General features: G+C 44.6%; 1 protein-coding gene across 1 annotated transcript in view; it reads left to right on the forward strand.

Moving 5' to 3' along the window:
* Positions 1–15,610, forward strand: part of MYBBP1A (MYB binding protein 1a) — a 56,230-nt gene that overhangs the window by 26,513 nt on the left and 14,107 nt on the right. Inside the window, exon 24 of the mRNA XM_054287098.1 lies at positions 11,763–11,876. Coding sequence (XP_054143073.1) covers positions 11,763–11,876 — 114 coding nt within the window. The remainder of the gene's footprint in view (positions 1–11,762; positions 11,877–15,610) is intronic.

Below are 15,610 nucleotides of genomic sequence, written 5' to 3' on the forward strand. Positions count from 1 at the left end.
TCACAGATAGCTGCCAGCAGGTAGTGGAGGAAGAGCTTGTTATGGAACATTTTGCATAAGCTGTTACTAAAAATGAAGCAAAATAAACCCCCCCAGATAAGAACCAGCACCAGTTCAGCTCTACCCCCTCTGCATGAGGGATGAGCACTGGGCAGGCAGTGGTGAGAGCTGAGCAAGGGGCCATGAGTGAAAGGCTCCCTTCTCCAGAGCATCCTCTGTGCTTGGCACAGGTCACACACCCTGTGCCACCTCTGTCAGGTGTCACTGTGGTCAGATTCAGGAGTGAATTGTCCGCAGGCACTGAGACCCAAGGGATGCAGTGCTGGAGAGGCTGCTGCCTGTCTAATCCATCATTTTCATCTTCCTTGGTCACTATGTGCCCTCTCCTCAATAAAAATAAATCATTTGCAGCTGGAAAATCTGTCAAACTGACAAGCTTTGGCTCCAGTCAGTGTCCTGTTCCTGTTTTTGTTTTGTGTAAGGGGATGGTCAAGCAGAGTCTGTTTTACAAGGTGAAGCTGAACTGTGGGTGGGCTCTTGGGCATTTTTGGTCTCTTTTCATCACCAGCCAGCAAAGCCCTGTGACATGAGCTAGCTCTAGATATGCAAACTGCCCACTGAAGTGGAATGGAAAGCAGTTGAATGCTTAAATGCTTTGCTGGGTCAGAGACAGAGTGCTCTACATTTTTGTATTTAGTTCCCAGACCTTTAGGATAGTTGTGCATGTGGATTATTGCATCCCAACCTTGCATTTTTGAGAGTGTTTCTTGCAGTGGGATTGCACAGAAAAACCATTTTCCTTTGATGAGCAGGAGAACATTGACAGCATCTATAAATAGTCTGATGTTCTTTGGAAAGGTGTCTGATGCCACAGCAAAACGTGTCTCCCTGAGGAATTGCTTTCTAAGCTCTGTTTCTCTCTTACTTGTGTGAGATGGTTGAAAATTTAAAAAGGTTTGTTTACATTTTTCAGGTCCTCCTAACTGCATTTAAAGCTGAGTGCTCAAAGTCCCATGGCATGAGTTTTCACTTGTATTTGCATTGACAACTTGGTGTGTTTGTGGTGTATTTCAGTTTAATGTGGGACCCCTGTCACTGAGTCTGCAGGGTCCCTTGGGAGCATCATACATGTTTTGAGCTGTTTATTTTTATTTATTTCCCCTTCATACAGGTTTTTTGTCGTTGTTGTACTTCTTGTTGCCTTCTAATGGCCTCTGTCTTTTGCCAGAAGTGTCAGACACTTGCCTGCATTGCCCACAAACAAATCCATAGTGATAGCAGCATTAATTGACTGGCACAGAGACACTGCCCTCAGTGTAGCACAAGCAGAACATGAAAAAGCTTCTGAGAACATGAAAAAGCTTCTGTTTGCCTCTTTATTGTGATTCTGGAGATCTAGGCTGTATTTATTCTGCTAACTGCTGTTCAGCTGATTGTGTTGATGATCATGTAGCAAATCCTCAGTAATGGAGAAAACATAATAGCTGGTTGCTGGGAAGAAATAAGAAAACTAAAAGGTCACATCAACTCTAATTCTTGCTGTAGACAGAATTTGGTTGCTGGTGAGAGCTGTCTAAGGAGGGAAGTGCTCAGGAGCAGTGACAGCCCTGCATGTAGGATGGACTTGCTGAGTTAGATCTAAACCATATTGCAGTGATTTTCCAACTCTGAGTAATTTCCTAGCCTACTAAATTAAACTTGCCATCTGACACATGGGGAGTTGATAGTTTTTAAAAAGAGATTGAACCACCCAAGTGTGTTGTGCTCAGCCTCTCAAACACAGCCCCTCCAACATTTTGAGGAGTAGGTGTTTGTGTGGAGCAAATGGGTTAAATTTGCTCAGAGACAAGGTCATTGCCATGCATTTAATAATGGCATGACAAACACAGGAGGGGAAGAATTGGCTGTGGTGTGAGAAAATGAGCTACTCTTGTATGGACTCAAGATATATTAATGTTGCAAAATATAAAAAAAATCAGGATAGAATCCTGTTGAAGTTCTGGGGAATGATTTATGTTCTCTTTACAGAGAGATCTTGGTGTGGGAGTGCTAGGAGGTGCGTTGGAAGGGTGTTTTGTTGGCAAGTGAAATAAGATTAGGGTTTCTGCAGCATAAATGAAATGCCAATCTGGGCTCTGCTCACTGCCAAGGATGTCCCCAGGTGTTTGTGTACCAAGTGGCAAGTCCATTTTTGTTGTAGTAAGGGGGTGTGGGATAGTGGGGTGTGTCTGCTTCTCTTTCTGCTCTCCCTTGGCACATTTTCAAATGCCACCCTGCAGAAGCTGAAGCACAAGAAAGGAGTTCAGGTGTCCCTGCAGGATTTCTCAGCAGCCTCCACACAGAGCAGGGTTTCCAGCCCTGTCCCTCCTCCCAAGGGGACTGTGCCCTCTGAATTGTCATCCTGCCTCTCTCAGTGGATTCTGCAAAATGAAAGAGCTGCTGGTGAGCATCCAAAACAATGAATCTTCAAAGTTCAGCCCAGTACAATTTCCAACTTTTTAATTTTTTTTGCTTAGCAATGCTTTTTATTTCAATATTCCAAGCTAACAATTTTACTGTCCAAGTACCTTTTTTTATACTGTATGAAGGCGAAACTTCAGTGGCTGATGTTTGAGTGAATTGGAATTCTAATTTCTCATTATCTACTGATAAATGTTCTCAAAAGATGGAAACCTTTGTTCTTGCAATATCAAGCCTGGTCTGGTGTATCAGGGGCAGCAGCTAAAAGCACACACTGCCTAGGCAACATGGGCTTTTTTTAAACATGTGCTGCTCTTAAATCTCCTAAATTATTAAATTAGACTTCAGCAAAGTCTCCTTAAATAGGCTGCATTATGCTGTAGCTGCCTTCTGAATTGCCTCAAGAAAATCCTGCTGCAAGTCTCCTCTGAATTGAGAGTTTTGCTTTGCTTTGCTCTGCAGAGGAGACAACTGGATTGGAAAGTGTTGGGAGGAGCACTGAGGGTCTGGCAAGTGGAGCAAAATAAACCAGTTTTGATCTTGGTCTTACCAACGTGTGTGAGTAACTTGAGGTGTCAGTGGAGCCTCTTGGTGTTCAATACTACAATATATAAGTAATAAAATAAATAGAAATTGACAAAATTAAAGCTTTGGGGATGGTTGGTTTGGATTTTTTCCAAGAGGAAAGCCAGAGTTGAGAGAAAGGAGAATGTCCCAGATAATTTCCTGAGAGGTTTCTTGGTCATGTTTCTTTGAGCCTCAGATACTGGGGTGTCCTGCAAGAGTCTTTGCTTTGATTTCTTAACAAAAGAACATTTCTTGTTCTGATGTTTAGAGTGAAAAACTTGTAAAAGCAAAGTAGAAATGCTCCAAAATAAACAGGATCGTATTAAGAAACCAAATTGTTTTAGATTATTTTTTAAAATTGTGACTGTATCCTTAACTGGGGAGAGAAGAAGAAAATGGGCATACTTTCTGATTATTATTTTTAATGTGGGAAAGGGAGGCTTGGTTGCATTGCACAGAGTCCATTCCTGTTCTTTTCTCCTTGGTCTCAGTGTGTCCCATGGTACCAGTATTCCCCTCCAAGGTTTCACCCCTGTAACTGTGCACTGCAGGAAGAGCAAAAAAACATCAGAGCTCATGGATGCTGATTTGTGCTCTGCTGCTGATTTATCTTGTGTCCTCCTGGCTCACTTAATTATGGCATCTTTTCATTTTTCAAGAATTTAGGGTAATAATAGATTGACTTTTTTTTTGGAGCAAAATGTTAAGACTGATTTGTCTTCCTGATATGGTGAGTGGCTACCCCAGGGAGAAATAAATCTCTGTGTTGACCAAAGCAGCAGCCCAATATCTGCATTGCTGTGTCCCAAGGGTTTGCCTGTTGGCCTCTGTGAAAGAAGAGCACAAGGTTTTCCCCAGCCCTGAGTGCCCATGAGGGGTGATTTTAGATAATTGGCTTTAGAGCATTTACAGCATGGTGTGGCTAAAGCTGACAGGCCAAGAAACACTTACAGTGCATCTGATTAGCTTCTGATTGTGCTGGCATTAATTATAACATCTGTATTGTCTCACCCTTCACATGAGACTGAAAATAGAATAAAAGTTTTCAAAACACCTCTCAGTTGCCCCATCCATGATTGTGTGGGACACACAGCACACCTGACACCTACAGCCATTGCCTCTGACCAGCCTGCTGGGAATGGGAACTTGCTGGGTGGAACAGATCCCTTGTTGTGGTTTATTGTTCCATCCCTCTCACAATTTGTCCTTTTGAATAATTTTCAAAGCTGAGTTTCTAACTGGGACTCAGCTCCCAAACCAGTGTCAGACAGACTTGTAGCTGCTGGGCTCAGAATTACCAAATGGATGAATCAAACATGATTGAGAAATAAGAAACTTTGAAACTCAGGACTGCTCCATTGGAGCCTTTGTCTCCAATGTGAATGCAAAAGTAAAATAGTTTGACTGTATGAGCAGAAATGGGGGTAGGTTGGCACTTGCTTCATGGCTTTGGATGCTCTTTGTTTTCTTTATAAAAAGATAAAAGGGTAATTGGAAGGAGCTTTTGCTGTGGTGCTCTGCATCTCCTGCTCTATGGTAATAAATGAATGAAGTTTGTTCTCCTGTAACCAATACCACTGAAAGGTGGAGCTTTTGGATTTTGGAGTGGGTTGGTTGGTTTATTTTAAACATGTAATAAATTACAGATAGCTGAGGAATTTATTTCAGAGTTTAATTATTCACTGAAATTCAAAGAAAACTCATTTAGAATTACTCATAATCTTGGCCTCTGTTCTTTTACCCAGCTTTGCTGGTAGCATTTGTCACAAATGCAGCATGTGATTCATGAGATTGCACTCTCAGAGGGCTTGGGAGGAGAGAATTTCTAGAAGTGCAATTATTTTTTGCCATATCCCTGTTGCTGTGGAATAGTCTTAATGCTGAGGATTACACACTGGGAGCTGCTGTTTTATGCTGTGTGCTGGCACTGAATCAGATGTGCTGGCAGGGCAGGCTCTGTGCCACAAGGGAGAGAGACATCAGTGCTCTGGAACACCAGTGGCCTCTCTGGTGTGATACCAGCTGTATAATTCTGTCTCCTGCACTTCCAAGAGCAGTGGAGTGTTGATACTACTAAAAATCCTGATGCTTCTTCAATGCTAAAAATGTATTTGAGTTGTACCTGTAATTTTCCAGGTAAAACCTGTAATTTTCCAGGTAAAATGTTTTCTTTATATATATATATATAGATACATACATACATATATGTATATATATGTGTGTGTATATATACACACACACACACATATATGCATATACACATACATATACACATATATACATACATATACACATATATACATATATATACACATATACAAACATATATATATATATATATATATATATATATACATATATATATTTAACATAAAGGGAATGAGATGCTCTTGCCACACTGGTGACAAGTTTCACGTGGATGAACTTGCTGCAAAAATAACAGGCAAAAAGATGAGGAAAATCCATCTTCGTGTCTTTGGTTAGCATTTAAACTCCCCACTCCTTACAAAGTGTAAGGAGATGTGATAAGCTCTGTGCTGGGTCAGATTTAATGAGAGTTTCTGTCCTGCCATGTGCTTGAGGCAAGCCAGGTGAACTTGCAGCCTCTTTCCTGAAAGCTGGAATTGGCTGGCAGGGAATTTGGCAGGGTTACTCAGCTGTAGCCTGCAACTGCTTTGGGATCACCCATCAGAGCAGCTGTGTGCAAACTCAGAGCTGGGTTTGGTGTGTCACAGTGCACATCCTAAGGCTCCTGCTCCTCTGATGGTGGCAGTGGTGGCTGCTGATTTCAGTCTCTTTTCCCTCAGGAGTGTGCCTAGGTGGCACGTTTCTTTCATTTGTTTGCAAAACCACCTCCAGCCAGTATCCTAAACCACCTGGGACTGAAAAGTGTGTATTTTTGCATCAGAAACAAATGTCCTTATATTAACAGAGTGCTTTTCTTTGGAAAAACAACTCTGAATGTAGGTCATGCCTTCATCTCTTCAGGACTGCAAACAGAATCTCTGCAGTATTGCCAAGGCTTATTTGTTTTGTTCTTTTTCTCTTTCACAACTGCAGAGATTGAAAACATCTTGATCTGTTCCACTCCATCCAGCTCCCCTGGGTGGGGTGACTGGGGAGAGCAATTTGTGACCTACTTGTGCTAGATACCTGCTTTCAGTGGGAGAACAGGGGCTTTGGTAGGGGTTTAATCCATATTTAACATATTTAAGGGTTTGGCCAGATGTCTTGTTATGCACATATATATTAATGTATATGTATGTATGTGAGGAAGCGAAGGGAGACGACCCATCCTCTGATCAGCATCGAACTCCGATTTATTGATCCAACATGCACACTTTTATAGCAGTGTTAATTAAGTTCATACATATTGCAAAACCCGTGCTCATTATTGGCTACAGATTACACACCAACCCCTCTTGTTTTCAATACCTGTGGTTTGTTATTGAGACCAAAACTTGTTTTTCTCATCCTGTTATTGACTGTTCTCAAGGCCTCCATGTTTGTCACTCTGCTTTCCCATCACTATCCAAGGACAAGGTATTTTCTTGTTATTAAAAAACAAGCCTGAGAACTTTGCTGTTTACAGGAACGTGTCTGAGAACTTTGCTGTTTACAGCTGCCTTTTACTTTTCAATCAGCTGTATATTTTCATGGCCTTTTTTCCTTCAAGCCATGTCTGAGCAAAATTCTCCAACATGTATGTATTGATATTTTTTATGTATATATATGTGTGTGTGTATATATATATATATATAGAGGTGTATATATATATATATATAGAGGTGTGTATATATAGGTGTATATATATATAGGTGTGTATATATAGGTGTGTGTGTATATATATAGAGGTGTATATATATATAGGTATATATATATATAGGTATATATTGATATGCACAGATATCCCTGTGCAGGATAAATTTGGGTTGTATGCAAACTCCTCTCACACTCCTTTTTAGTATCCATCTGAGGTGGGTGAGCGCACCTGGAAGTTACCAGAACATCTTGGTTATTGCAAAGAGCACATTGTCTGTTTCAGAAAGAAATCACAGCCCTTTGCACAGAGTGGTATTTTGTGTAATTGTTGTAGATAAGAGAGAAATGAACAAAGGCACAGAAAACCTTAGGGTCAGCACTGCCCTTAGTTACTGTTTGTTCTCTGCTCCCACATGGACTGATAATGAGCCTTTCTGCCTTATTTAGTTGTATGCTTGATAAAATATGTGGGAGTCTGTAAGTGTATCTACTGTGCCTGCTTGTATAGACTTCCCTTTTATTTATTTTTTATTATTATTATTTTTACTCTTCTGTGGTCTTTTTAAAAACTGACATTAAGGAGAAAATGTTTTGATTAGTCAGCTGAGTGGTTCCTAGTGCACAGGATGCACTGCAGCATACATCCCTTTAGAAAAAACTCTAATCTGGCTGTCATCTGCTTGTAACTATTCTCACACATTCTCATTTCAGACACTGTGCATATGGGGGGGTGACAATCCCCCTTCCTGAGCTGGACTGCAGTTTGGTGGCTGGGACTCCTGAGTCTTCTGCTATTTTTGTCCATTTGTGAAGTGTTGGTTATGCTTGGCTCTCTCATAGAACACTCTGTCAGGAACACAGCAGGCTTGATTTGGCACTGAGAAATTGCAGAGAATCTTCTCTGACATTCTTGGGGACAGCATTGTTCTGCCAGCCTCCAAAATTGCCAAATGCTTGTGAAACATTCTAAAATACCAGTGCTTCTGGGGAGGGCAGGAGGGACAGAGACACCTGGGCTGTCAAGTGCTTGAACTCCAGCTCTGGATTTTGTAGAATTACTCTCCAAACTTCAGATTGCTGCTGGTCTGTGATGTGATGGTGAAACATGTGTAAAAGACACATCATGGATATATTAAGGGTAAATGATGAGCTGTGAGAAATGACAAGGGTTGAAAGTATTGATGCAAAATATTTGAACTAGTTGGGGTGGCTTGGCTCCTCCTAAGGTGCTCTGTGTGTGGTTTTGTATTTCAAAAGTCTCAGTGAAACCTCTGCATCACAGAACTGAACATAGGTAAATTTTGTGACTATTCTTCACTTCTGAAAAGATCTTTCTGTATTCTGGTTTTGCTGTTACTGTTTGATGGTGCTCCAGTGATGTGTTCCCAGAAGTTGCTGGGGATGGGGAGATCCTCATTCCAGGAGATGGCTTCAGAAATCCTCTGAGCAGTCTTATTTTCTTTTTTGGGCTATTTTAATGAAAAACATTGAGTGTTTGCATTACCAGAAAGTGGGATGTGTTGAGATGGGCAAGAAAGTGGCTTGTGGTATCTCTGGGTAGCCCTCTGAAGCAGATGTGGGGTGATAAATGTTCACTGCCATGTGCATGGATGTCACACCTCTAACACATCTGCTTTCAGCTGCATTGTGCCCATGTATTTGAGAAGATGAAACAAGGAAAATTAAATGCAGCAGCAGAGCTGTTTCTCTGCCACCTTGTCCTGATTTGAAGTAAATATTTTATTTTTCGTGTCTCAAATGAGAGAAGTAGTTCGTGCTTAGTTCATTGGTTTAAAAAGCAATCAAGAAAAAGAATAATGTTGAGTAGAGCAATAGCAGTGTTTTAATTATGTGAAACTCAAAACATATTTTCACTTTACTGGAATCCAATGCACAGGCTGTAGGTGTGAAAGCTCTGAGTGTGACAGAATTACTAAAGTGTTGGATTTCTCGGCTGTTTAGATGGTCTGGGGAAAAGCCCAAAGATGGCCTTGGGCCCCCGGGTTCGAAAGGACGAGAGGAAGCTTCAGATTTGTTCTCGGTCTCGGTGTTTATTAATTGCTTATCTAAAAGATTTTCTCTTGGCCTGACAGAGTTCTGCTCAGCAGTCAGCCATGGGCACACACTGAAAGCCCCTGGGGCGGTCACCTATCTTTATACCCGGAGTTACGTATACAATATTTATCATTTTTCTCCAATACCCTCTACCCTTATTAACCAGTGTTCCCCTAGTAAGGTCCAATCCCGGAGTGCCAACTCCACCACAGAAGATGGAGGCCTAGAGGAAGAAGAAGAAGGAGAAGGGCACGCCCCAATCCCTCCATCTTGCCTCTCTAGACCCCCCTGTACAGGGATCTTAAACCCTGTATCTCACACTCCAATTAACTTGTCCCTTCACCATTCACCCCAGTGAAATCCTCCCGTCCTCATACTGATGTCATCTCCCATGTGGGATCAAAGTCCAGCCACCAGACATTTCTGGCAGCATTCCAGGACTCCCGAGCCCCCCAGGGGGGGTCTTGTTCACCCTGCACCCCAGTTCTGAGAGACTGAGATCCCACACTAAAGAGTGCCAGCCCCAGCCAGGATCCTCAGATGTTGGCTGTCCTGACTTCCTCATTTATGTCACACAGAAGGGAATGCTCAGTGCTTTGGGTTGGTTTTTTTTTTTCCTTTTGAAATACTTTTCAGGCTTAGTGCTTCCTGAGGAGCAGGTCCCATCCAGGTTCTCAGTGCACTGGATGTCTCAGGTCTCCAGAGCTCCCATTCCCTTGCACAGCTTTGGTTTCCTCCCAGTTCTTTTCCTCATTTGCTTGCAGTGCTGCTGCCCACTGCTGCCTGGAGCAATTCCCAGCTGCCCCTTGGCACTGGTGCCTCAGGGGTTAACCTGCAGTGCTGAGATATCCCAGGACACCTTCACAGAGCCCTGCTCTCTGCTCTACAGCCACTTGCAGTATGGATGTGTTTGTAATTGTCAGAGAGGAGCTGGTGCCTGGGGGTTTGTGACCCTGCCTGGGCCTTTCAGAATGAATTACAGTCTTTCATCCACTCCAGGGGTCACATTCTCTTTTTAATTGCACTGAAGTGACTTTCCACTACATTTGGTAGACACATGCCATAATTTGTTCTGTAAGACACAGCCTCCCCATAATTACAAGGAATATGTAAGCCTGCCTGCCTTGAAGATGGTGTTGGGGTGTTCTCTGTCATTGAATGAACATAAATCTTCTGACATGGCCTCACTGGTTCCCTGCTGCATTTTCACCTTGCAGTGAAGAACAGGATTTCTGTGTGTAATGAAAGCTCTTTCTATTTGGGTAATTCTCTTCACTGGCCATACTGGTGCAAGCTGGGGGTAAGCTTACAAGGATGTGTGACATTATCTGTTGTGAAACAGATACCAGTGCTGATATTCTCCAGGGAGCAACCTGTGTATCCATCTGTCCCAGGAGCCTGGGATGTGTTGTGTGGGAAGCACAGACCTCCTTGGGCTTGTGACATGTTCTGTTTGACTGCCCACAACTCTGGCTGGTCACCCTGCTCCCAGGAATTCCAGGGATTCCTTCTCTTTGCTCACTTTGAATTATTCAGTAAATAGCTCCCTAGAAATTAAACCCTAGAAATCCAATAGGAGTTTTCCCTAAAAATTCAATAGAAGTTTTTATCCTCCTGCTCCATGTTTTTCACGTTGCTTCTCTCTGACCCAAGGGGGCTCTGGAGGCCAGGTTGGGAATCACCAGGTTGTTTTTATCCTTGAGGTCTCAGACTCTTAATCTCAATGATGTCTTTTGTAAGGAGCTTTAGAAACTTTGCTCATTTGTTTTCTGTGATATGTGGTTAAAGAACAGCAGCTGTTGCTTTCTTTGGATGAGATTAGCTCTTGTAAATCCTTCTGATTTTTGATATTTGTAACTGCATGCAATTTTGGTCTGTGTGATGGCAGCTAGAGGCAACATTTTTTTTATTTGTATGAGTAGAACTTGCTCACTAACTCTGTGCTGCTACAAAAATTTCCCCCTTAAATCTTCTAAGCTATTTGTACTAATCCTCATTACTGTATTTTGGGCATTTCTCTATTTTGCCTTTGACTAATGCTGCATTTTTCTCTTGTACCTAAGAAAGCCTTAAAAAATTCTGGAATAGAAAAGGATATGTAAGAAGATTGCAGATTCCTGTTGGTTTCTAGTGGCCAATCTTTTCATTGCTGTGTTAATGAGCAAGTTTGACTCCAGGCAAGGCCCAGTGCTGCTCTGAGCAGCAGCTCCCATCTAGTGTTCCTTTGAAATGGAGCATTTGCTGTCCTGCCAGCTTTTATTTTTTATTATTTGTGCCTGTTGCATTGGTCAGGGCACAGAAAAGCTGCAGTCGCTCAAAGGTGCTGCCTGAAAACTTGGGGAGACTCAGAGTGATGCCCTTGGAGCAGCTGCTGAAGCATGTTTGGGTGTTTGTGCCTCAATCTAGAACTGTAATGATCCCTCCACTCCCCTGTAACCTTCTCCTTTCTATATGTGCATTCAACCAACACCCACCACCCTGTTCCTAAGGGGTGGCTCTGTAATGAGCTGGACAATGTTTCAAACAGAGCTTTTGCTGAAGGAGGGCAGGTTTAGGTTGGATATTGGCAAGAAATTCCTCTCTGTGAGGGTGGTGGGGCCCTGGCACAGGTTTGCCCAGGAAAGCTGTGGGTGCCCCATCCCTGGAAGTGTCCAAGGCCAGGCTGGATGGGGCTTGGAGCAGCCTGGGATGGTGGAAGGTGTCCCTGTCCCTGTTCTGGTCCCTGGCAGGGGAGCAGAGATGATCTTCAGGGTCCCTTCCAGCCCAAATCAGTGTGTGACACTTGTTTGGTGAGGATGTGCAGCTTTGTGAGCTGGCCTCCCCTGGATGGTGTGTGCAGCTGTTTGCTGTAGCAGGGATTTTCATTGCTGACCCCTTCCCTGGAGAGTTTCATGTTCTTCTCTCCCTTTCTCTTTCAGGCCATGGCCTGTTTGCTTCTCCACAGAGTTCTGCTGATTCATGAACTGAAGCTCTTTGTCACAGAGGAGGAGTGGGAGGAACTGATCACCAGGAGCATCAGCCAAGTGACACAGGTAACAAACCCTAGCATGTTTGAGTGCAGCTGGCACCTCATGGGTGCTGCTCTCATCTGTCTGCTTGGGCTCAGAGCTGCAGTCTGGGATGGGCTCAGCTTAAATGGTCTCAGAGACCTTGTCCCTGATGGCAGCAGCTCTGAGTGGTGCCTGCCAGGTTCCAGAATTCTTGGAACACCTCTGTGATGTTCCTGGTGCAGCTCAGTGAGGCTGCACCAAGCAGACAGAGCTTGAGTTTTAGAGAATGCACTCATACAGATCAATTTAAGGTGTTGAAAATGAAAAATGAAAAAGAATGGAGTGGTATTGTGAACATTAATTTCAGGACATGTCATGCAAGTTCTATGTTGGAATGAACTTCAGGGCCACAAAAGCAGAGCTGAGGTGCACTGGACTTGTGACTCCTGGTGCACTGCAGACATTATGGACCAGACTGCCTTGCTGATACTGCTCATCAGGGAAACCTTAAAATGCATTGGGAAATCATTTGTGCAGAAGAACCAGTGACAGAAATTGCAGGGCTCCTGAGTGTGGATTTCTCGGCTGTTTAGATGGTCTGGGAAAAAGCCCAAAGATGGCCTTGAGTCCCCGGGTTCGAAAGGACGAGAGGAAGCTTCAGATTTGTTCTTGGTCTCGGTGTTTATTAATTGCTTATCTAAAAGATTTTCTCTTGGCCTGACAGAGTTCTGCTCAGCAGTCAGCCATGGGCACACACTGAAAGCCCCTGGGGCGGTCACCTATCTTTATACCCGGAGTTACGTATACAATATTTATCATTTTTCTCCAATACCCTCTACCCTTATTAACCAGTGTTCCCCTAGTAAGGTCCAATCCTGGAGTGCCAACTCCACCACAGAAGATGGAGGCCTAGAGGAAGAAGAAGAAGGAGAAGGGCACGCCCCAATCCCTCCATCTTGCCTCTCTAGACCCCCCTGTACAGGGATCTTAAACCCTGTATCTCACACTCCAATTAACTTGTCCCTTCACCATTCACCCCAGTGAAATCCTCCCGTCCTCATACTGATGTCATCTCCCATGTGGGATCAAAGTCCAGCCACCAGACATTTCTGGCAGCATTCCAGGACTCCCGAGCCCCCCAGGGGGGGTCTTGTTCACCCTGCACCCCAGTCCTGAGAGACTGAGATCCCACATCTCCCCCTTCTGTTTGCACCAAAAAGATCTTTTTCGCCATCCGATTCATTGCATGTTTTAAACATGCAAATATGCATGGGACAACAAGTATGAGGACTAGGAGAACTATTAAAACATAAAACCCTATTTTTAAGATTCCTCTCCAAATGGGAGAGATGTCAAAGAATTCTGCCAGTTGATCGATCCATGATCCTGTGATCTCGCCAAGCTTATTTATGCTGTCCTTTATATTTTTGATATTTTCATGAATTGACTTTGAATGATCTGAGAGATTCATGCAGCACATCCCCTCGAACTCTTCACACCCATGTCCATGAGCGAGCAATAGATAATCAATTGCCGCTCTGTTTTGAAGAGTCGCCTGTCTCACACTACTGACGTCTTTTAACATGTCATCCAATGTGACAGACACAGACCGCGCATGTTTGCTCAACCAACAACCCATGCGGTCGATCTGAGTCAAGGCCACCCCCGATGCTGTCTGAGGTGAGAAGATTGCTGTAGCAATACTCGTTTTCTTGTCCCAAGAAAACATTTCATCATTGCAATCTGCTGCATATTGCTGTATTGATCTTTTTTCTCTGTGCCTTCCCTCTCTTAACATGTTCAAATCAGGCGATAGCATTGAAATTTCCCCAATGCTGCATGGACCTCCCGTGGCATTAGCAGGAATGCCGTGCCAAATTCTGTCTCCGCAAATTAAGAACAGACCCCGTGGCAATTGCACCAGAACTTGGATCGATCCTTTGGTAGTTCTCTTTGTATATTTACACCAAGCTGAGGCATTCTTATAAAATTCATGAGTGGGAGTTAAATCAATAGTTTTCACCTTTGTGACTTTCGGAGCTTCAAACTGCATGCAGAGTCTCATTGCCATGGACCCAAAAATCTCCAATTCCTGAGGTTCTGTAGAAGCCACAGGAAGCAGGTGTGTCCAAGCACACCACTCTTTTATAGGATTTTTAATGACCTGCGAAATGTTAATTGCAGAGTGCCCTGGAACTGGCCATTGGTCCACTGGCAATCCAACCATGCATGCTGAAAACGGTTTACCTGGTCTTGAATGTGTCAGGCAGATACTATCTAAATTCGCTGCCCGAGCTAAAGCCTCCCATACATTTTGCCTTGGTTGACTAACAGGTAAATCTCCCCCACTGCTTACTGCAATGAATGAAAGAACGATGCACATAAGCATCATGAAACCCATTACTTCGCTTTTGTGTGAAAACCCCCCAAGGTCCTTAGTTTCTTTTTTTATTTCTCTTCTGGGTCGTTTTTCGCAGCCCGAGTCTCGACTTCTGTCTGAGTACTCGTCTCTTTGTTTCTCGGATCAGCATTCTCGTGCTCTCGTGTTCGGAATGGCTTCACATGCCGCGCTGACACCCACTTCAGACCTCGATCTGTGGAGATACAAGCGAAACCCTTTCCCCAAGAGATTAGTTTGAAAGGACCCTCTATTTGACCTGTTTCTGGGTTTCTGACCAAAACCAAAGGATCTCCCTTTAGCTTTGCCTGCGTGTTGTTTAGAAAATGTCTCACGATCGGTGGATCAGATGAATAATCCCTTTGTTGTGTTAACATTGTCTTCTTCGAGGTGCTTTTCTTTTTATATATTGTTGGAAAAAATTGCTGCATTGTTGCAGTCTCGCCACGAGATGGCGCTGTGGCTCCGCCGAGCCGACTCGGCATGTCGTGCACTTCCGCCCTCCTGCCACTAGGTGGCGCTGTCACCGGCCTCCCTGGCTCGGATGACGGAGCAATCTCGACTGCCCCACTTCCTCTTCCGGCTCGGCGTCTCCCATGAAGGGAAGGGACTGGGACACCGAGGCTCTGGACCAAATGCGCCAGATCTGGAGATGGTGTGGAGCCCCGGGACGTAGAATCCCTAACAAGGCCCCTCCTCACCCGCGACGTCACGGGGGACCGGGCTCGGGTCCGCCCGCGTCTTACTCTCTGCGCGTGCGTACTCTCTGAGCTACTTCCGGTGTCCCCCAAGGTGACGTCATCATCGTCTCCCCCCTGTCTCACCTCCGAGGTCCCAGCCCCTCGGTCTGTCCCAGAATCCGACCCCTCCTCCTCTGACGTTGTGTTCGCCTCTCCCGCCGGCACCCCGGCTCTACCCGCGATTCGAGCTGACCGTCGCACCGGCTCTGACGTCACAACCGCGCGCCTCCTGCGTCCCGCCGCGGCGGCCCTCTGAGGCTGCAAATTTTCCCTCAGCCCGCCTTCCGCGTTCGCGTGTGAGTCTACACCCCGGTTTTTGCGAATTTCGCCCTCCGCGCGCGTCTCCTCATCCTCACCCGCGCTGCTCGCGTTTGCCGCCGCCGCCGCGTCGCCGCTTTCACCGCGAACAGGCCCCCCCCCCCGATCCCTTATCTTCCTGCTCCCCCCCTTCTGCTCCTGACTCCTCCACACTCTCTGGAGTTTCAGGACGCCCTTGGGGTTTGTTGCATTTTTTGATCGGGGGTTTTAATATTTTTTCCCGCTCTCTTTTTTTGAGAGCCCTTTCCCCCTGGCCTTTCAAAGCCAGAGCAATTTCTTTCCCGGAGCTCTGCCGCTCCGCCCCCTTCTCTGAGGGTACC

The sequence above is a fragment of the Melozone crissalis genome, unplaced genomic scaffold, assembly GCF_028551555.1.
Source record: "Melozone crissalis strain CALT ecotype California unplaced genomic scaffold, PUWL_Pcris_2 ptg000057l_1, whole genome shotgun sequence".
In the NCBI taxonomy this organism is placed as follows: domain Eukaryota; kingdom Metazoa; phylum Chordata; class Aves; order Passeriformes; family Passerellidae; genus Melozone; species Melozone crissalis.